The sequence below is a fragment of the Cucurbita pepo genome, chromosome LG09 (assembly GCF_002806865.2).
Source record: "Cucurbita pepo subsp. pepo cultivar mu-cu-16 chromosome LG09, ASM280686v2, whole genome shotgun sequence".
Taxonomy (NCBI): domain Eukaryota; kingdom Viridiplantae; phylum Streptophyta; class Magnoliopsida; order Cucurbitales; family Cucurbitaceae; genus Cucurbita; species Cucurbita pepo.
This window is the reverse complement of record NC_036646.1, coordinates 2,090,987-2,112,744: the sequence shown is the minus strand read 5'-3', so window position 1 is coordinate 2,112,744 and position 21,758 is coordinate 2,090,987. Positions and strand designations below refer to the sequence as shown.

At 37.9% G+C, this 21,758-nt stretch overlaps 4 protein-coding genes and 1 long non-coding RNA gene across 6 annotated transcripts; 2 read left to right on the top strand and 3 right to left on the bottom strand.

Annotated features, from left to right (window-relative positions):
• The first annotated feature begins 71 nt into the window (after window positions 1–71).
• Window positions 72–2,215, top strand: LOC111801317 (proteoglycan 4). Its single transcript, XM_023685265.1, has 2 exons — window positions 72–298; window positions 1,071–2,215. The coding sequence occupies exons 1-2, from the start codon at window positions 160–162 to the stop codon at window positions 2,156–2,158; spliced, it is 1,227 nt and encodes a 408-aa protein (XP_023541033.1). The 5' UTR covers window positions 72–159; the 3' UTR covers window positions 2,159–2,215.
• Window positions 2,216–2,374: 159 nt separating this feature from the next.
• Window positions 2,375–7,783, bottom strand: LOC111801316 (probable pectinesterase/pectinesterase inhibitor 25). The gene is made up of 3 exons (XM_023685264.1): window positions 7,128–7,783; window positions 4,831–5,185; window positions 2,375–3,636 (listed from the first exon to the last, which is right to left on the bottom strand). The coding sequence occupies exons 1-3, from the start codon at window positions 7,770–7,772 to the stop codon at window positions 2,939–2,941; spliced, it is 1,698 nt and encodes a 565-aa protein (XP_023541032.1). The 5' UTR covers window positions 7,773–7,783; the 3' UTR covers window positions 2,375–2,938.
• A 1,584-nt stretch (window positions 7,784–9,367) lies between these two features.
• Window positions 9,368–13,200, bottom strand: LOC111801395 (ethylene-responsive transcription factor WRI1-like). The gene is made up of 6 exons (XM_023685377.1): window positions 12,793–13,200; window positions 12,609–12,691; window positions 12,405–12,417; window positions 11,574–11,658; window positions 11,123–11,324; window positions 9,368–10,085 (listed from the first exon to the last, which is right to left on the bottom strand). The coding sequence occupies exons 1-6, from the start codon at window positions 13,053–13,055 to the stop codon at window positions 9,517–9,519; spliced, it is 1,215 nt and encodes a 404-aa protein (XP_023541145.1). The 5' UTR covers window positions 13,056–13,200; the 3' UTR covers window positions 9,368–9,516.
• An 837-nt stretch (window positions 13,201–14,037) lies between these two features.
• Window positions 14,038–16,265, top strand: LOC111801396. Its single transcript, XR_002816130.1, has 2 exons — window positions 14,038–14,331; window positions 15,930–16,265. It is a non-coding gene; the product is annotated as an uncharacterized LOC111801396 (long non-coding RNA).
• LOC111801394 (protein RBL-like) lies at window positions 16,097–21,638 on the bottom strand. 2 transcript variants are annotated; one of them, XM_023685376.1, is made up of 6 exons: window positions 21,375–21,638; window positions 21,166–21,264; window positions 18,899–19,977; window positions 18,569–18,830; window positions 17,434–17,522; window positions 16,097–16,184 (listed from the first exon to the last, which is right to left on the bottom strand). In XM_023685376.1, the coding sequence occupies exons 1-6, from the start codon at window positions 21,391–21,393 to the stop codon at window positions 16,143–16,145; spliced, it is 1,590 nt and encodes a 529-aa protein (XP_023541144.1). In that variant the 5' UTR covers window positions 21,394–21,638; the 3' UTR covers window positions 16,097–16,142. The 2 variants fall into 2 exon arrangements, with proteins under 2 accessions (XP_023541144.1, XP_023541143.1); XM_023685375.1 differs by lacking the exon at window positions 16,097–16,184 and having other exon boundaries at window positions 17,243–17,522.
• Window positions 21,639–21,758: the final 120 nt, after the last annotated feature.

Below are 21,758 nucleotides of genomic sequence, written 5' to 3'. Positions count from 1 at the left end.
AATCCCAATTCGAAGCAACCAATTTCCAAGCCCCATAAATACCGCCCAAACAAAGCCCTAATTTCAACCCATTACGAAAATCAACCCGACCCGTCAAAACAAAACAAAAAACCCGACCCAACAACAGCAACAGAACCGCCATTTTTTCCGGCGACCAGAATGGCAACAGGACGACCAAGAACCGTCGGACTCGGCGCCCTCCGCCGTCAATCCCTCCGGGCTTACAACGAGCCGTTCACTCCTAATGTTGTAGAAAAAGATGAAAACGAAGCCCACATTCTCCGGCTCGAACTTCCTGGTCCCAAATTTTGCATTCAATTTTTATTTAATGAGTTTTATTTTATTTTTTTAATTTATAATATTAAAAAATAACTTTCAAAAATATTTTTATTTTTTTCAACCATTACAATATTATCAAAATTTTAAAATTATTTCCTTAAATATTAAATTACTTCGGGAATTTCGATTTAAACTAGAAAGGAGGGAGAGAACCGAGAGAGATTTTTCCCCATTGGCTAAATGGGTCTCGTTCTCGACTCGGCCAAATCTCCACCTACTCACTTTTTTATATATATATATAGAAATTTTAAATTTTGAATTTTTAAAAATTATTTTAGAAAATATTATTGAATTTATTAGTTAAAAAAAAAAAAAAAAATATATATATATATATATATATTAAAATTATTTTTAAATTAACGTTTTTTTTTAATATTATATGAAAATATAATATATATTCTCAACCAAATTTTAATCTCAGTAAATTTTAGAATTACGCTCCTATTTTCACCAAATTTTTACGAGATTGAAATAAGAGGCAATAACGGAGACGAAAAAGTCCCTAAATCTTCATTCAAACAAACTTTTTAGTCAAAATCATACCTCGGGTTGAATTTCCGTCTAATATTGTAATGAAATTGTGATAAATAGTCAATAAAATTGATAATATTGTTTTTAAGGAAGAAATATTTTTTAAAAATAAAAATATAGGGGAATTTGAAGATATATATATATATTATTATTATTTTTTAATCTGATAATTTTGTTTTGTGATGGAATTGTGTTTTCAGATTTCAACGAGCAACATGTTAAGGTTAAAGTGGAAGAAGGGGCACGGACGGTGGTGGTGACCGGAGATCGGCTTCTCGCAACTAACAGATTGCTCATATTGAATAAAACGTATCCAATCCCACAAGATTGCTCAATCGACAAAGTTCATCATAAATTAGAGGCTGGATTTCTCACCATTACAATGCCCAAACAAACTGCGCCACCGGCGGCGGTGGCCACGGCGGCGCCCAAGGATCCAGAACAAACAACCCCAGAAAAGGGGAGTGGAGAAACCACGCCGGAAAACGCTACTCCGCCGCAGAAAGAACCAGAGCAAAAAACCCCAGAAAAGGGGAGTGAAGAAACCTCGCCGGAAAATGCTTCTCCGCCGCAGAAAGAACCAGAACAAATAACCCCAGAAAAGGGGAGTGAAGAAACCTCGCCGGGAAATGCTTCTCCGCCGCTCAAAGAACCAGAACAAGCAAGCCTAAAAAAGGGGAGTGAAGAAACCTCGCCGGGAAATGCTACTCCACCGCCGAAAGGACCAAAACAGACGAGCCTAGAAAAGGGGAGTGAAGAAACCTCGCCGGGAAACGCTACTCCGCCGCCCAAAGAACCAGAACAAACAACCCCGAAAAAGGAGAGTGAGGAAATCTCGCCGGAGGAGGAAGATAAGGGAAAATCTGCAGAACTCCAAAAGAAGGGCTCAGTGAAGGCTGAAGAAGAAGCTCCAACACCGGCGCCGACGGAGGTGCCACCGCCTGCGGCAGCTAAAAATGGGCCGGTACAAGGAGAATCCGGCAAGGAGAAAACGCCACCGGATGAGAAAATCAACAACCCAAATCAGAAACCAACAGAGAAAGGAAATCAAAATCCAGAAAAGGGGAAGGAATCAAAAACAGAGGAAGTGGGTAAGAATGAAAAAACCGGCAAGATCGGCACCGGAACTCCATCTCAGAAAGCGACAACTGGTAAGAAATATGCCACCGGCTTCACGAACACAAGGAGGGTCTTACCGGTGACGGCGAGTGTCGCGGCGGCGGTTGTGACAGTAGCGGCCGCATATTTAGCATTTGCATATTACGGATTTTCGTTCGCTATGGAATGAAGCTGAAATTCGCAATGGCTTCAAAAGAATAAACAAAACTTTAAATAATTTTTCTAACGTCATTACCCTTATTTATAATATAGTTAACTATATTAAAAATAAAAAATGAGTTAATGTGTCACTCATCCTCAATAATCCTCTCATCGAACAAAGTACACCGTAGAGCCACCTCCGAGGTCTATGTAACCCTCGAATAGCCGCTCCTTAATCAAGGAGTCCTCGAACAAAGTACACATTTTATTCGACACATGAGTCACTTTTGACTATATCTTTGAGACTCCCAACTACTTTGTTGAGAATTTTATTGACATCACTAAGTTAAGAGCATGACTCTAATACCATGTCACGACTCTCTGCAACAATATGATATTGTCCACTTTGAGCATAAACTCGTGTGAAATTTCAGACTTCAAAATCATTATTTCAAAATCCAACCAACCAATAAAGATTTGAATCCCCTCTTCCTTCTAAAATTATAAATATTGGAAGTGGCAACTTTTGGCTTCAAATCCTGAGTAAAGGCAAAAATTTAAGCGTTTCTTCTGCAATCTCGTAGAGTAGTGAGCTTAGAAACCATGGGTAGCAGTTCATCCAAACATGGGTAGCAGTTCTTCCAAACATGGGTAGCAGTTCATCAAAACATGGGTAGCAGTTCATCCAAACATGGGTAGCAGTTCTTCCAAAAATGGGTAGCAGTTCTTCCAAACATGGGTAGCAGTTCATCCAAACACCGGTAGCAGTTGATCAAGTTTCCTCGGACATGGGTAGCAGTAAATTCATTTAGACCAAACCACCAGAGAAGGGAATATCAGTGTAAGGCAGCCATGTATCTCCCATAGTAAGATTATAGACAGTAAAGTTCATAGCTTGAGTAATATTCATCAAGCTATAGCCAGGCCAATCCACCCTCAAGCTTGTGTTAGCTCCTGGCCCATAATTCTCAAACTCCCCATAATACAAAGTGTCCAACCCTGCTGTTCCATTCCACTCCAACCACCCCACAGGGTTGATCAAATCCCCAATGTAACACTGCATATACACTGTTCTTGAGTACTGCTTCCACGGCCGTCCAAGATAGTTTGTCGTCGTCGAGTTTGAGTAATCCGTTTCCCAGTCGGGGGCTGCCTTGATCGTGCAGTCGTGGATCGAGATACCTGTGTTTTGGTTCGGATCGGTTCGGCCCTGTGCCGTGATGGCGATCTTTTGGTTCGGGAGTGGCTTTCTGGCGTATAGATTGCATTTTTGGAAAACTGCAGCGGCATTGCCAAATATGAAATCTACTGTGCCGTAAATGTCGCATTCTCGGTAGAATTGTCTTAGGGAATGGACGTAGAGAGTGTCTTGATAGCCCTCGAAGCTGCAGCGGTAGAATGTTGAGAGATCTGCACTGCTCCTTAGTGCTACTGCTTGGTGCTTCTCTGGCCCTGCTGTGTTCCTAAATGTCACATCTATTGCTACAAATCTATCCCCACAAACAGCTGCAAACATATAGCACATAAAATCCAAGCATTAAACTAAGATTTATATATCAAACAGCGTAAAACTAACATGATACACGGGAACTGCACTGAACGGGTCGAAGAATGGAGAGGGAGTGGTGAGAGATTTCTTCCTATTAGTTAAACGAGGCTGGGCGTCCCTGTCAACTAGATTGGACCGCCATCGTGAGGATGATGTATGAATAGGAAGTGAGGACAGAGACAAAGCAGGCTTATGTAAGAACTCAAGTTCATCGCTAGCAAATATTGTCCTCTTTGGGCATTCTCTTTCGGACTTTCCCTCAAAGTTTGTAAAACGCGTCTGCTACGGAGAGGTTTCCACGCTCTTATAAAGAATGCTTCGTTCTCCTCCNCCCCCCCCCCCCCCCTTCAGGGCTCAGCGTCCTAGCTGACATTCATTTGTCCAATCGACATGGGACTACCCACTCCACCACCCTTCGAGGTCTAGTGTCCTTGTTGGTACACTGTCTCGTGTCTACCACCCTTCGGGGTCCAGCGTCCTTGCTGGTACACCGCCTCGTGTCCACCCCCCTTCGGGGCTTAGCCTCCTCGCTAACGCATCGCCCAGTGTCTGGCTCTGATACCATTAATAACAACCCAAACCCAGTGCTAGCAAATATGGTCTTCTTTAGGCTTTCCCTTTCGAGCTTCCCCTCAAGGTTTTTAAAACACGTCTCCTAGGGAGAGGTTTCCACACTCTTATAAGGAATGTTTCGTTCTCCTCCCCAACTGATGTGGGATCTCACAATCCACCCCCTTTCGATCCCCAGCGTCCTCGCTGGCATTCATTTCCCTCTCCAATCGATGTGGGACCCTCCAATCCACCACCCTTCGGGGCCCAATGTCCTTCTTGGCACACCACCTCGTGTCCACCCCCCTTTGGGGCTCAACCTCCTTGCTAACACATCACCCCGTGTTTAGCTCTAATACCATTAGTAACAGCTCAAGCCCACCACTCACAAATATGGTCCTCTTTGAGACTTCCCCTTGAGATTTTTAAAACGCATCTGTTAGAGAGAGAGGATTCCACACACTTAATAAAGAATGTTTCAGTCTCCTCTCCAACTAATATGGGATCTCACAGTTTCCCCGTCTTCATCCTACCTCATGAAGATCTCTACTTAGAATTCAGCGAAAATAAGTAAACAGGTTATGAGTTTACGATTTACTTACTAAATGTAGAGGAATTATACGTCGTCCAACCATCGACAACGCTATGGTTCCCAGTGATGACGGTTCGGTTAATGCCATCACCAACGAGCATTATGTTGGTTTTGTATTTGGGGACGACGACGTATTCTTCATAGTATCCTCCTCTAACATAGATAACAAAGTAGCCATCTTGAGGCATTGAATTGTTGGGAGCAAAGGCAATAGCATCTCCAATTGAGGTGAAGTTGTCTGCACCAGTAGAGCTAACAACCACAGTATCGTTGATGAAGATTCCTGTGGTGCCTAAATCAGCCAACAAACGCTTCCTTCCTGAGCAGCCCGTGGATTGGTTGCATGAACCCATTTTATGTAGTCCCTGATGCAAACTTAACCCATTAAGCCTATAGTTTCCTAAAGAATCAGCCAACAAATTTAATAAATGCAAGCAATTTCTAGTCACCCTATTCGATCGGTTATGTCATCGTTCTATTATATCGATTACTTCAAATATCTCCATCAAATATGTCCATTTTAAATTTCAAGAACCAAATGTCTAGATAAGAATAAAACAATATTAAACTAAGTTAAATTTCTCTCGTGACACCGAGAAAACATAAATAAATGAAAAGAACATGACTCTCCATAATGGTATTCATGACTTTGCTTTGGACTTCTCCAAAAGCCTCATTCCCTAAATTAGCCGACGTGGGACTTTCATCATCTAACACCTCCGTACTTTTTCTTTTTTTTTGATATTGTCCACTAGTATAAGCTCTCGTGGCTTTATTTTGGACTTCCCCAAAAGGCCTCATACCAATGGAGAGAGTATTCTTTGTTTATAAACCCACGATCATTCCCTAAATGAACTGACGTGGTACTTTCATCACTTTCATCATCCAAGAAAGAGAACAAATATATTCATACTAATATTCTAATTAAGAGAGATCAGCAATTAATTAAATACAGATTAAGCTAAATTTGTGCATAATTTATTATTATATTCCACCCCTCTTGTGATAATTTTCCTCCATATTTAAATTATTTTGGTTGGTGGATATTAAATTCCATTAATATTTGCACATGCCTCTGTTTTTTCCCCCTAATTTCACACGTTAATTAACAGTATTAAGAGAGATAAGTCTACAGCTCCGCCAAGAAGCCAAAACAGGATAAAGTTATTAAATAAAATTAATGTATAGTTTTTACATTATATAATTATGTACCACTTCCCAACTCCTAACTCCTCTAAATAATATCTACCCACAATTTAATTTCATATGGTTGAAGGATATTTAATACAATTAATATTTTAATATAAACAACTGGTTTTTGCCCCATTAATATCCCTTTGTGGGGGAGAATAATAAGGTCATGGGAGAGTTGGATCCACTTTTAAAGCAATACATTTAAAAAAAAAAAAATGAAGTATGTACTTACAGAATATAGATAAATAATATTATTATTTTACGAAGATAAATATATTTCTAAAATTTATAAATATAAGAATAACCTATAATATTTTTTTAGAAAATTTATTAATAATTTAACATAATGAACTAATTTTAAGATCTTGAACTAAATTTGAATATTAAAAAAATGTTAAAATAGAATTAAATTTGAAAGTCAAAATAATAATTCAACTAATTTTCTTTTAAACATAGTGCATAATCAAAGAAATTGAATGTGTGTAATAATAGGTGAATTTCATACCCTTTTTACAAATATATATTTAATAAATTTTTAAGAATTTTTAATTCTGTAATTAAATTTTATTTTACTAATTATTAAAAGTTTAAATGTCAATTAAACACGAAATTAAAAAAAAATAATAAAAAAAAAACTTATTTTAACACAAAATAGATCAAAATTAAAATTTTATAATTTTATTAGATATTTTTAAATGTTTTTTCTATTTAATATTTTCTTTTTTCTTCTTCTTAAATCATATTTATCCACGAGTGTAATTACATTTTTACCCTTTCTTGATCCAAATTATCCTCTTATAGATATGGTAATATTTTTAAAAAAATAACCATAAATTACAAATTTCATCCCTATAATATAGAAAAAATTAAAATTTAGTCTATATAATTTTAAAAATTAGAAAATTTCATAAATATAGTTTTCAAACTATTTATAAAATTTTATCATAGGGGACAAAACTGTAATTTTGAAAATGGTAGGGGCTACATTTTAATTTATTTTTTTTAAACCAATATATATATATATATTTTCCCCAATTTTTGTTTTATGCATTGAATAAAGCAAATGAAAAGTTCCGTGTAACTGAACGAACAGACAAACAGCGTAATTCGTACCTTGATCAGCGTGTTCAGAGGCTCTCTGTTCCGCGCGCCCGCCGCGGAATCCCCTCCGTCTCCCTTCATCCGCCGCTTCTTCCACAGTCGCGACAACGAGTTCGTAACCAATCCCAACGACACACTGTACAGTTGCCCGGCGCTCGACATCGGCGCCGTTAGCGCATTCCCCAAACTACTCCTCGATTCCACCAATCCGTCTATACAAGTCTGGCCGTTCGTGACGATCGCGCTCAAAATACTCTGAACGCGCTCCACTAGTTCCTCATCCACGCTCTTCGCCGCCTCCAATACGCTCTCAATCGACCGGAGAAACTCCACGTTTGAATCGGAAAGATCTCTGCAATCTTCCAGAGCGCCGGCCTCCCGCTGATTCAGCCTCGAATCGCTTCCTCGATCGAGATAGTCGCCGATTACGCTCGACATTTTGATCGCCTGTTTGAGGCAGTTCTTGACGGAGAATTTCCCGTAGCCGTAGGGATCGGAGGGAGAGAATCGGATGGAGGAGAGAATGGAGCGGCAGAGCTTAGGGTAGAGAGTGGATTTACAGAGGTCGGCGGATGGTGGTGGTGGTGGTGGAGGAGAATCGAAAGCTCCGGCGCGGCGGAGAGAGAGAAGGAGAAGGAAAATGAGAACTGAGTTCATAATTTATTCAAGTCGGGAGTGACTCGGTGACTGAAGAAAGGGGAGAGGGTTTATATAGAGGGCGGGGAGAAAGTACGGATAATCAAGGTAATAGAAATTAAAATATTTTTTTAAAATAAATATATTTTCTCTCTTTTTCAGAGTAAAAATAAAATATATTTTTTAATTTTTTTTTTAAATTATTTTGATATTTAAATTATTTGTTTGAAAATTAACAATTGTATCAATAAAAATTAATTCATACTCATAAATTTTAATATTTACTCACAAAAAAAAAAAAAATTATATCAATTAAATACTCATCATTTCAAATAATTGACTATTTTTCAGATCAACTGTCTAAATTTTTCAAAAAATCTACACACATGTAAGAATGGATGTACAAAGGATTTTCAAATTAAGAATCTAAATTGATTCAGTTGTAGCGGATTCGGTATTTAATTGATAGAATTATAAGTTTGTCGGGACGTTTTCGGGATGCTCCTTATAACCCACGAATGGCAAGTGTTTTTCNCCATCTAGGGTGCAGCACTCCACCGCTTCGCCTAGCAGCACGACGCTTGTATTGCTCTCCCACAACCCCGTTTTCACGGTTTAGGCTGTACCCATTTCGAAATCTAACCTATGGTGTAAATATTAATACACGAAAATTTAGAATTTTTATTTATTTTAAATTTTAAAATAAGTATATATATAATATATAAATATATATTTATATTATAGAAATTAATTTAATTGAAATAAAGAAAATATCTGTACATCAACAAGTTGAACAAATAAGTTCATATTATTAAATGGATTGCTGTAAATGGTTTTCATTATTTAGTACTTTTGGGTAAAATTATTGAGCCAATAATGTAAAATTGAATAATTGATTAGACATGAATTATTTCCATTTTTATTTTTTTTTATAATATTGTTTGAATATCTTCCATTTTTCCTTTTAAATAAATCTTCAATATTTAATAGTTGACTTTATAATAGAATTGACTTTCCGCTCGAGAAAAGTTGGATTAACTTGAACCAGGTCGAGGGTGAAATCTATTTCCTTAAGCTCAACGTCGACGCTTCCTTAACTCAACATAGATTGAAAGGGATTGAGTGCAGTGATTCGTGATGCCCACATGAGCCTTGTGGTGGCTATGGTTGAGCGCGTTACATACCGTGTGGATGTGTTATCGGTAGAGGCTCTAGCCCTAGCCCTTCTAATGGTTCGTCACAATGTGCTTTCATGGGCAAAAGTAGTATTTGCATGGGTTTGGGACGCTCTTATTTTTATTGTTCGGTCTAATGTTACGTCTCGTTGTTTTTCTTAGACCGACATGAGCAGAATTTGCGTTCACATGGGTCTTGGACGCTCCTCTCTTTAAGCTATTATTTCTATTGTTCAGTCTACTGTTACGTCTCGTACTTCTTGGATTGGAGGTGTGTCGTCCAGTGGGCTACCTAGACCAAAGGTTGATGTTTGGTCTGGATAAGCAAGCATGGACAGGCTCCTCGAGCAGATACCATTCCAATGTGGAAGCCTCCTTCGGGCCGTTTTACTTCGATTTTCCTAGGTTTTTTCGTTAAGAAATATGTTGTGACAAAGATCCTTGAGAAAAGTAAAGCTCTTTCTAGCTGCAAACTTAAGTAAACAAATTTAAAACAAAAAAACACCTAAGCAAATCTCCAACATTTTTTTTGTCCCTCCCTCTCTAAATCAAACCTGAAAAAAAAAAGGAAGAAACTTATAAGATACTCTTCAACAAAACCCAACAATCTCATCTTTTTCGCACGAAACCGAGTTGGTTATTATCGACGAAGACGATGGCGAAGGAGCATTGTTCATCTCCATCTTCCCAACATTAAGATCTTCTTTACCATCCTCAATGCTCGTTTCGAACATCAAGCCAATGTCGTCTTCAAATCCGATCTCATCGAAGTAGAGATCAGCTAACTCACTCGTTTTCTCAAGCGGGAGGTCAGGCACCTCGACGAATCCGGTGTCTAAGAAAGACCAATTGAGATCCTGATCGTCTCCCATGACACCCATTGACGGGCTATTCTCGATCGACGGAAGCATCGTCGAGAATTGAAGGCTCGGCCACGACGTCGTTTGCTGTTCTTCGGGCTGATACACAACTTCTCCCTCAGAAGAAACAGGGGAATCATTGGGCTCCTCTTTTGGTAGCTCAGCTGCTTCAAAAACTGATGATTTGGTCTCTAATCTCCTCCCAATGTAATTGCTAATGTCAAAGTTGGTAACTGCATTGGGTCCTCTGTATTCAATTGCAGCCATGTCATATGCTGCAGCTGCTTCTTCTTGTGTGTCTAATCATAATAATAAAATGTGATTAAACTAAGCTTAAGTAAGAAGATTAATTTAATTACTTCATTAAATGGGATTAAAGAAGTTTAAATGCCGTTTGGTTTGGGAAGGATTTTGATAAGAAATCACGTGACCATGCTTGTTTTTTTAATCTAAATTAATTAATTAATTACAAACGTATCAGAGAAACAGATCATATTCTCTTCATTTCTCAGTAAACAACAGTTTATTCATGGAAGCGAAAAAGAAATATATATATATATATATATATATATATATATATATATATATACATACATGTATGTATGTATGTATGTATGTATATGTATGTATGTATGTATGTATATTTTATAAAGAAAATAGATTAAAAAATAATTAAAAAAAAAAAAAAGTCAAAATATTGAAAGCAGGAATACAGAACAACTGGTCCATAAGAATTTCCGGTGATTTTTGGTTTTTATTAAAAAAAGAAAAAGAAAAACTAATAAAACCCAAAAAAATAAATTAATTTTAAAAATATTAATTTAAAAAAATGGCACGTGACACATACTGCTTTTCCGTTACTTTTGGAAAGCTGTGGACGAAAAGTTCTGTTTTATTCGATTTTTTAATAGGGCCAGCAGAGAAGGATCACGTGCCGTACAACCCCTCCGAGCCCCCAAATTATTTACCCACGTGGACCACTCGTGGCTTAAAATTGCTTTTAATAATTGAAAAAGGATTAAAAATTAGAATCCACTGAGATATATTATTTTAAAAAAATAAAAATAGTATTTAATTAATTAATATATATATTTTAAATTACCGACCTCATTTTTCTATGTCCAGTAGCTAACCAATTAACAAAAAACCCTAATAATTTTAAATATTTCTTAACCAATTATTAGGAGAAATTCAATTTTAAAAAAGAAAGTAAGAAGGACGGTGCCACGTTAGCTGACAGAGTAGTCCACGTAGTTATAAGTAGGCGTCAGCTAAGACTAAAATCCACGTGGGGCATGCCACGTGGAGTTTGAAAAAGTAGAGAGAGAAAACGTACTGTAAGTTCCCAAGTAAAGATACTTGCTTCCAAAAACGCGGCCAATCCGAGCCTCCCACCGGCCATTGTAGTGGTGTCGGGCCACGCCGCGGTACTTAGAAACGCCTCTAGAAAAGCCACTGCTCCGCCGCCGCAACGACGCCAAATATTCTTCCTTCGTTACTTTCCGCATTTCTTCCATTTCATTCGTGTACGACTCTGCCTGCATTTTTTTGCCCCCACATTTAATATTTAATTCACATGTTTAATTAACTAAAAAAGGAAAATCCCATATTTTTAAATTGACTTCTTTAAATTGCGGTCCTTATTATATTCCGTCTTTTTTTTTTTTTTTTTTAACAATATGATTCGAAATTAATTACGAAATTGGGAAATTTAATGAGATAAATTGAGGAAAAAAACTGAAAATAAAATGTGAAATGTCAGTTTTAGCCTTGAAGATTAGCAGTACCGGGAAATTGAGAGTGGTTTCCGGTCCCCAGTATTTGAGGGCAGCAAGGTCATAAGTTCGTGCTGCAGCTTCCTCGTTATCATNACTAGTGGTTTGAAACACAAGTTCGGATTCGAGTGAAATCGGGTTCTAAATCTTAGCTCGGTTGTCGGGTTTAGGTACCAAATCCCTCAAACACATCGTTTCTCTCGGAATTCAGCTAATTTTGTATTCCAAACACAGATTTCAGAATAGTTCGGTACTTTTTATTCCTATTTTAAAATTTTAAGATTTTCGATCCAAATTAGTCCCCTAAACGTCCCTAAATTTTTAACTCTAAGCTCGTTTGTCGGATTTAAGTACCGAACTCCCTCTAAACTAATAGTTTCACTCCGAATTCAGCTAACCCAGTACTCTAAATACAGATTTTAAAATAGTACGGTAACTTTTATTCATGATTTTCAATTCCGAACTAGTACCCTAAACGTCTCTAAGCTCGTTTGCCGAATTTAAGTACCGAACTCCCTCTAAACTAATATTCCTATCTAACAATTCCAAGATTCTGATTTCGAACTAGTGCCTAAACGTCCCTAAATTTTTAACTATAAGCTCGTTGGTTAAGTACCGAACTCTCTCTAAACTCATAATTTCTCTCGAAATTCAATGAACTCGGTACTCTAAACACAGATTTTAAAATAGTTCCGCGTTTTTTATTCCTGTTTAACAATTCTAAGACTTTCGATTTCGAATTAGTGCTCTAAACGTCCCTAAATTTTTAACTCGAAGAATAAGACACCACTATTATCCTGACACGTGTCCAGAAATTTATGTAATTTTAAAAATAGAGAGAGCTTACCCAAATAAACTGAGCAGCGATTATGAACGTTGGCGATGACAGGGGGAGGTCCCAATACACAGTCAGCAAAACAAAATCAGGGCTTCATTATATATAATTAAATAAAAATTAACCGAATAAACAAATAATTTTTTAGATCTCTACTTTAATTAATTAATTAATTTGTAATTTTTTTTATTTTTTTATTTTTTATTTTTTACCTTGCCTTCCTTTTTTGTTCTGAATGCTATTCCATGAACTCTTGTCCCAAAGATGAGCTTCGAACCGGCCGGTCCATCGATGCCTGAGATTTCGATTCGGAACAGCGATTTCTCAATCTCAATTCAACATGCAAATCGAAAACACAAATCAAATTGAAAAAAGAAAAAATGAGAAGGAAATTACCTCGTGACTCCTCTGTAAATGGAACTCCGACGAGCGGAAGATGCGTTGTTGTTGTTGTTGATTCCACTGCTGTTGTTATTATGAATCTCGCGTTTCGATTCGTCCTGATTCCTCCGTCGCCGCTTGATTCTGGCCTTCTCCGAGTGCGGCCGGAGAGGAGCGGAGAGATTATTCTTCTTCTTCTTAATATTAATGGCGGAATCTGAACCGACGCAAGAAGAGGAAGACGAAGAGCAAGAAGAAGCAGAGGGAGAGATACTCATCGCAGCAGACGGCGGAGAGATTTCCGATTTCCGATTGCGATTCAAGAGAAGGAGAGGAGTGAAGAAATGCAGTAAGAAAATGGCGATGGAGTTGGATTGGATTGAACAGTGAGGGACATTTTGAGGAGAGTTTTGGTAACCTAAAGTGAAGCAGGGGGTGGGGGGGAAGTTAAAGAAGAGGAAGAAGAAGAAGAAGGTAACCAGGGTTAGAATAATGAGAGTTAATTAACCAGGTGAGTTATGAGACTGCCAAACATTTGGCTATAGGGGCAGCCATGCTACCAATCATATTGTTTCTATTTGCTGCCTTTCCAAATTTGATTTCGTGTTTCTTTTACTATTTATTACAAAAACAAATTAATAAAGTGATTGCTAAATATTATTTTTTATCATAAATATTCCAATTTAATCGTTTTTAATTATAATACTTTCTTTTTTTTGAAAAATTTATAAATATCGGTCGAGTCAGGTCCATGATTCGAGCAACCCGAATAGAGTTAAAAATGCAGCTCAACTCAACTTCTATTTTCGAGCTGGGTTATCCGGATATTTTTTTTTAATTATTTTATTAAAAAATTTACTTATCCTAGGTTGTTGTTTTAACACTGCACTCGGGTTAGTTGGGTTGATCAGACCAAAGTATGTCAGCCCACTAACCGACCCAATTTTTTTTCGATATTTCAAAAATTAAATCGAACCCAGACTGAAAAAAAGCTAATCGAACTTAACTTTTATGGATTTGGATGATTAGTTCGAATGGGTCGTAGTTTTAAATAATTTTATATTAATAAATACCAAATAAATATTTTGTTAGTTGTTAAATTCAAATTTATAAATATATTTATTTTATTTATTAATTAATTTTTAATTAAATACAAATAATTTAAGATTATCCAAACAATTTTTGTTTTTTTTTTTTTTTGTTGAGAATAAAAGGTTTTATGGGAAATGCAAATGCCGACGTTGAGATGGAACGGTCGGTTTGATTAAACAACGACAAACCGGAAGTTATGCCGACGGTTCAACCGAACCGTCGGCAATTCCCTTGGCCTTAGCCGTTTTTTTGCCCTAAAATTGAAATTGCCCCACGCCGACCCCTCTCTTCCCGTGCCTCTTCTTTCTTCCCTTCGAGGCACCGTCCTAGCCCTCTCCTGCAGCCCCGCCGCCGTCGATCGACCACCTCGCATCGCCGGTCGCTTGCCTCGCCGCTGCGCCTACATATTTGTTCCTTCGTCATTGGCCACCCGCACGGCCTCTAACCACTTCTTCCTTCGCTGTGAGTTCTTTTTCTTCTTGCAAATCTTATTACTTCGGAGAGTGCTTGCTGTTTCTATATAATATAGTCTGTATGTGTCTTGTTTGGAATTTAAGTATCTGAAATGATTATTCAGTTTACAGAATTGAAGATTCTTTTGTGTTTTTTCCTATCGAAAATCTCCGATGTGTGGGGTTTCTCTGTTTTGGAGTATTAAAATCATCATGTTGTCTATGCTTGCATATCTCTCACTCTATGATTTGTGTATATACGCCACTTGCAATGCTACGAATCTATGTATATTTTGAGCTCATGGAGGAAGTGGATTTGCAATTTATCACATGTAGAGTGGACAGCCAAGCTAGCGGTTCTAGTTTAGCTTCAAATATATGTATATGTATATGTTTTGGTCTATTTGTACTTTATAACTTATTTTTAGTTGTTTTGTGATGTTGCTTATGAATTCATGGGTATTGAATAGATTTGAACTATATGATAACCCAATAAATTGGTCTCAATCCTTATAATTCCTTTGTTTTAGAATTTGATTCTGTTTTGAAGTGCTGGAATTGAGTTGAAGGTAAATTTTGGGTTGATTTCAGTGGTGATTTCTTGCTTGAGGTGAGAATTTTACCCTTTCTTTCTTTATTAGCTGAATTTTTCTTTCTTTATTAGCTGAATTTTTGAATTTTTGTTCTTGGTTGGTGTAATGGCTCGAGCCCTCCGCTAGCAAATATTGTCCTCTTTGGATTTTTCCTTCCGGGCTTCTCCTCGAGGTTTTGAAACGCATTTGCTAGGGAGAGAATTCCACACTCTCATAAAAATGTTTAGTTCTCCTCCCCAACCGATGTGGGATCTCACAATCCATCCCCATTCGGGGCCTAGCTTCTCGTTGGCACTCGTTCCCTTCTCCAATTGTTGTGAGACCCCCCAATCCATCCAGCACCTCGTGTCCACCCCCCTTTGGGGCTCAGCCTCCTCGTTGGCACATCTCCCGGTGTCTGGCTCTGATATCATTTGTAATAGCCCAAGCCCACAGCTAGCAGATATAGTCCTTTTTGGGCATTGTGAGATCCCACATCAGTTGGAGAGGAGAACAAAATGTCCTTTAGAAGAGTGTGGAAATTCTCTCTAGCAAACACGTTTTAAAACCCTGAGAGGAAGCCTGGAGGGGATAGTCCAAAGAGGACAATATCTGTTAGCGGTGGACTTGGGTCGTTACACTTGGAGACTCATAGGTGGTTAGAATTTCCTTTCGAAGTGTTCGGTGGATTAGGGCATGATGCTTATACTTCGTGAAGCTTGTTGTTGTGTGTGGCTATCCTGCAATTATGGTAGCTGATGAATCGAGTATAGGGGTCTGCTCATTGGATGAGTTTGGTTGTCAATGCTTGAAATTTTGAGTTTACGTTCTTAAATTTGGATAAGTTAAGTTACGAGCTTTGCGTTTATTTGGCTTGTTCGAGTGTTTAAGGTCGGTTAACTTTGATGCCAAATCTATTATGTTTTATAACTTCGATTACTTCGTAAAGTTAGTTCAAATTGATTGTTTTTGTTCGTTATAATTGTTTTTAAAATACTTGTTTTAATTTAATGAAGTATTGACTTTGTTTTCTTAGGTGGGTCGTGTCAGGTTGGGTCGATATTATTTTCGAAAGCTACTTTTGAAGAAGATAACATGAAGACAACAATATCCGAAGATGTCGACACCATTTTCGTTAGCTTGCATATCTAGTAAATGTGGACGCCGCCCCCTACTGCTGGCAATGGTAATACAGACGAGGTTGTGTCGATGTTGTTTTGACAGCTTTTCGTGCGTTGAGAAAATCCTTTTATGATGCTTTTCCGACCTTTTTCGACACTTCTTTTGGCATCTGAAAAAAGAAATCCGATATTATTGTTAACTAAATATGTTACAGTTAATTCGAAGTTACCTCTTTTTTTTTTTTTTTTAATCAAGTCTGTGATATTATAAATCCAAGAGTGGACTCTTAAGGTCTCGAGACTTATTTTCATACAAATTCTTATTATAAATAAATAAACGTAAGCTTTTAAATTTTATTTTCCTTTATTAAAAATATTTAAAATATCTAAATAATTATTAAAAGATTATTGAATGGGTATGCGTATTGCAATAAAATATTTGGAATTCAGTGTAGGGTAGTTGAATTAAATGTTGATTATTTATAGTTAGAAATGGGAATTAAATGTGGAAGAATTAAATTCTTTGCTTGTATATAATTTATTTATTTTTTTAAATAATCTACTCAATAAGTCACTTTCATTAATATTTTAAATAATTTTTTTTTTTATTAAAAACAAAAATTTGAATAAATGATTCTAAATAATTCAAGCATAGGTAAATTCAGACAAATTTTCATATTTCAGTCTATGAGATCTCACGTTGACAAAGGAAAAGATCTCACATTGGTGAAGGAAACGAAGCATTTTTTATAAAAAAACGTGAAAACTTTGAAAACCTCTTCCTAGCAAACACGTTTTAAGAGGAAACATGAAAGAGAAAACCCCAAAATGACAATATCTCTAAGAGAAAGGTTTCAGTCTATGAGATCTCACATTGGTGAAGGAAACGAAGCATTTTTTTTTATAAGAAACGTGAAGACCCTGAAAACTTCTCCCTAGCAAACGCATTTTAAGGAGAAACATGAAAGAGAAAACCCCAAAATGACAATATCCGCCAAGAGAAAACCCCAAAATAACAATATATGCTAAAAGAAAGCCCAAAAAATGATAATATCCGCCGAGAGAAAACCAAAAATGATAATATCTACTAGCGGTAGGCTTGAGTTGTTATACCGTCCTACACAAACAAAAACCTACCTAAGTGCCATCAAGTTGGTTTTTTTTGGGTATTTTTACACCTGATGTCACCACTTTCATTCAGTAAATTAAATTCAATGCAAATGAAAAATTGGAATTAGGATCATTTTGCTAATTGATTTGATGCAGTAAAAAAATATAAATAAAAAAAAAGCCAGATTTTTTCCACTGCTATTCATCAGAATTGTCATCAGCATATCTACCATTACCATGATCCTGATGACCTATGGACTTGGTTTTAAATTTTGACAATCTACTTGAAGGTTTAGAGGGTTTCTTCACCTTTTCCGCTTGCAACTCGAGTCCTTTCTCTGATGGTTTCCGTCTTCTTTTCGCTCGGGTTCCTCCAGCATCATCGGGGTTATCTAACACTGCAAAACAAACGACTACTTGTTGACAATGAAGAAAGATTAAGCGAACCGAACATAGATACCGTTAATTCACATCGTTCAAAGATATACATTTTATGTAAGGTTGGAGAGGAAGATTCGCTCGATCGAGCCAATGTACATTAAGCTAAACAAAGTAGCTAAACAAAGACTTCTTAAGATTGCATCCTTAGTTTTCCACTTTTTCCGACATACAAGGGCACGGGTCAATCTGAGCATAGTTCATGGAATAAGGTGTCGGTTACCATTCTAAAGACTTATGGTTCGATCCCCTACTCCTACAATTTTAGATCCAACATATAAGTTGTAACAACCCAAGCCCACCGCTAGTAGATATTGTCCGCTTTGGGGCATTACGTATCGTTGTCAACCTCGTGATTTTAAAATGTGTCTACTAGGGAGAGGTTTCCACACCCTTATAAGCAATGCTTCGTTCCCCTCTCCAACCGATGTGGGATCTCCTAATCCACCCCTCTTGGGACCCAACGTCCTCGTTGGCACACCACCCATGTCTGGCTCTGATACCATTTGTAACAGTCCAAACCCGTTGCTAGCAGATATTGTCCGCTTCAGCCCGTTACGTATTGTGTCAGCCTCACAGTTTTAAAATGCGTCTACTAGGGAGAGGTTTCCACACCCCTATAAGGAATGTTTCGTTCCCCTCTCCAACCAATGTGGGATCTCACAATCCACCCCCTTAGGGGCCCAGCGTCCTCGCTGGCACACCGCCCAATGTTTGACTCTGATACCATTTGTAACAGCCCAAGCCCACCGCTAACAGATATTGTCTGCTTTGGCCCGTTACGTATTGCTATCAGCCTAACGATTTTAAAACGTATCTACTAGGGAGATGTTTTCACACCTTTATAAGGAATGCTTTGTTCCCCTCTCACGACCCACTCACCGTCACCACTAAGTAATGAACCTAGTTAATAAGGAAACTGAGCCTAAGGGTTCTTTTCGTAGGGTAGGAAAGAAAACAAGACATGAAAATGGTATCAGAAGCAACCGAGCAAGATAAATGTTACCTTCCAAAGGACTTGATGCATGATTGGTTGTACGACCATTTACAGCAGCCTCCTCGGATAGCGGGGATCCGGAATTGTCATCATCGATCATTTTTGAAGAAATTTCTACGCACTTATCGTGCTGCTCGACAATGTCGGGACATGGGATTGCTGGCAAGAAGCATAGTTCATCCTGTGAAGCATCTGAATCACTGAAAGCTGAATCCTTCTCGACATTTACGATATCAACTTCTTCGTCTTCGTTGACATCAAGTTCCTTCACCTGAAACAACAAATATGTCATATGACTAGGCAAGCAAACTAAGACTCGACGAAAACAACAATTATAACCTTTTCGGTTTCGGGATTCAGATCAAATTCGTCTTCTCGTTCTACGTATTCTTCATTTTCCTCGAGCTCTTTGAAATCAGGAGCAAAAGCACTCCAATTCTCAGTATAATCTTTAGCCCAAATATAAATCAAGCCAGTCAGAGAAACCGAGACGACAATGGGATGAACGGGATGCCAGCTTAAATCAATCAATGCTTCCTTCGGACCTTCGAGGATCTTTACGAGATAACCTGCCCTATCCCAAATGTAAATCTTGTGTTCGCCTTTGCTCGCAGAACCTCCAACGACCCACTCACCGTCACCACTAAAGCAAGGTGCTTTCCAATGCATTCTAGTGATCGAATCTTGAAACTCCCGGAAAAGAGTTAAACACTTCGTTCCAACAGCCTTCAGCTTCTCAGCACCATCGAGCTCATCGAGCTCTTTCGTAATCTCATCAATGAATTTTAATCCATCTTTGTTAGGCAGGAGATTTTCATAGATTCTAATCGTTCTGTCATTAGAATTAGTGAGCAGATATTGTCCATTTCGGCTAAATACTATGTTCTTGACAACAGCACCTCCCGAAATTGGAACCATGGCCTCTATCCGAACTCTTTCGTAATCTATTACGAGTATTTCACCTTTCGAATTCCCGACATAAACTAGGTCACCGTATTTGTTAAAGCAAGCTGCCGTAGGAGTGAACGGCTGAGTTCCATCTAATACTTTGCCACGAGAAGAAGCTGTATCAGTATCAGAAATACAAACTGGAAGTAGGGTCGTGCTTCCCGTCTTTAAGTCGACAATCATAGGAGCAGATGAGAGAGGGCATGCCAAGCAGAGAGATGGACTAGACGAGCCAGGATGCAACCGAGCCTGTAAAGGGGTCTGCTGCAGAGTTATGCGGTTTATCTTCTCCCCCTTGAGAACGTCCCACAGAGTTAATGACCTATCAGCAGCAGATACAAGAATTTGATGGCCATATTTCGACCAACAGACACTCGTTATTGCAGAAACACAATCTTTATCTTTAAGCTCCTTAGCGATGCCTCTGGTCTCGAAATCCCAGATAACACAGCTTCCATCGGAGCATCCAGCTGCCAACGATATCACAAATGCGTTAATATTTTTACTCGGTATTGCCTAAATGGCTACCATACAGCAAGAAAGTTTAGTAATCAACACCAGTGCACGTAACGGTCCAAGCTCACCACTAACAGATATTGTCCTTTTTGGGCTTTTCCTTTCGGGCTTCCCCTCAAGGTTTAAAACAATATCTGCTAACAGTGAGCTTGAGCTGTTACACACAGAGTAAAGCTGCATATGTTTATATGAGCTCAATCAAGAAAAACAACACGGTGTAATGCATACGTATATGGTATACCCACAATAAATCAAGCATATTCAACCTCGTCTTAAAGAATTTCACCATTTTCCCCCTCCAACTAATCATCCTATCATAACAGCATTTTCCACCAATACATAGCGACAGGTGATAACCCACCGAATGAAAGTGTTCGGTCAGGCTACCTCAAGAAGCAGAGACTTCTAAAATGGGGTTTGTTTACATCCCGTGGCTTCCAGCATTAAAAAACCGCTTCATGTCGAACCATCAACAATCGATACAAGGAATTCAGAAATACGTAAAATATACATCTATACGTACAGCTTTTAGTCAACGTATAAAGGCATTTCTCCTTGTTTCCTAATTCTCAAACATCGAAGCCTCTTTCTATATTTTTTGGCTCCATCTCTCTTGAGCTTGTGTTATGTCTTTGTTCTTTCATTTATCTTAACGGTCTTAACGAAGAAACACAAGTAAGAACGTGGAAACCTAACTAAGCTAAGGAGATTACAATGAAATTCATAATCTTGGGCCAATGGAATGGATTGCGTGCGCAATCCTTTCACTCTAAAACAATGCTGGGTTGTTTATGGCACAAGAACTTGGTTCAGATGGTGCTGTGGAGATACTGAGTTAATGCGTGACTCGATTCGTGAAATAGTATCTCTCTTCAAAAAAGCATTTTTTCTTTTTTTTACGGCCACACAAAGAAAATATTTTGTTGCAAATGAACACGACATCGAGAAATCACCACAGGACACATGAACACATGAACATATGAACTCATTCTTGCTCGCAGGCATAAAAACTAATATTTTTCGTCACAAACTTCAACCAAATGAAGATATGAACTCATCAAGAACAATAACTTCAGCTATTAACAGTAAATCACGAACTGAAACATGCCAATTCACATATAATCAAAGACAGCCATGGATACCTGCTAGAAGAGTACCGCGACGATTAAACGCGATGCATTTCATTACACCATGTTCCAAGAACTCTTCGATAACCTCGGGGAAATCTCCCTGCAGTGGATCTTCGCAAAAGAAAGAAATGAAATAAGAACAGAGAAAAAAAAAACCTAAAACGGAGAATTTTGGTTTGAAATTAGGGCCAGAAAAGGGGAGAGAAAGAGCAGAAACTCACCGATTATTGGAGCATTCATGGCCGCTTGCGGCTGAAGGCGCCAGAACTGAAAATCGCTTCCGCCGAAGTGAAGTGAGGTTGGGATTTGCGCGCTATGTTGAAGAACAAAACAAGGGCATGGAGGGAACGGCCGGCGCCAAAAACCCTTCAATTTATAGAGCTTTTTGGTTCAAAAGTTCTTTCTTTTTTCTCAATTTTCTTCGCCAATTGCTTCAAATCATGAAATCAATCCAACTTTTATCGCCATCATCACAGCCATTCCTACGTCTGAATTCAGTCGTGAAATTTTTTTTTTATTTATAAAATATTATCAAATAATATTTATTTTTACTGATGAAATATTATTAAATTTATCGTGATATTTTATATTTTTTAATATAAAAT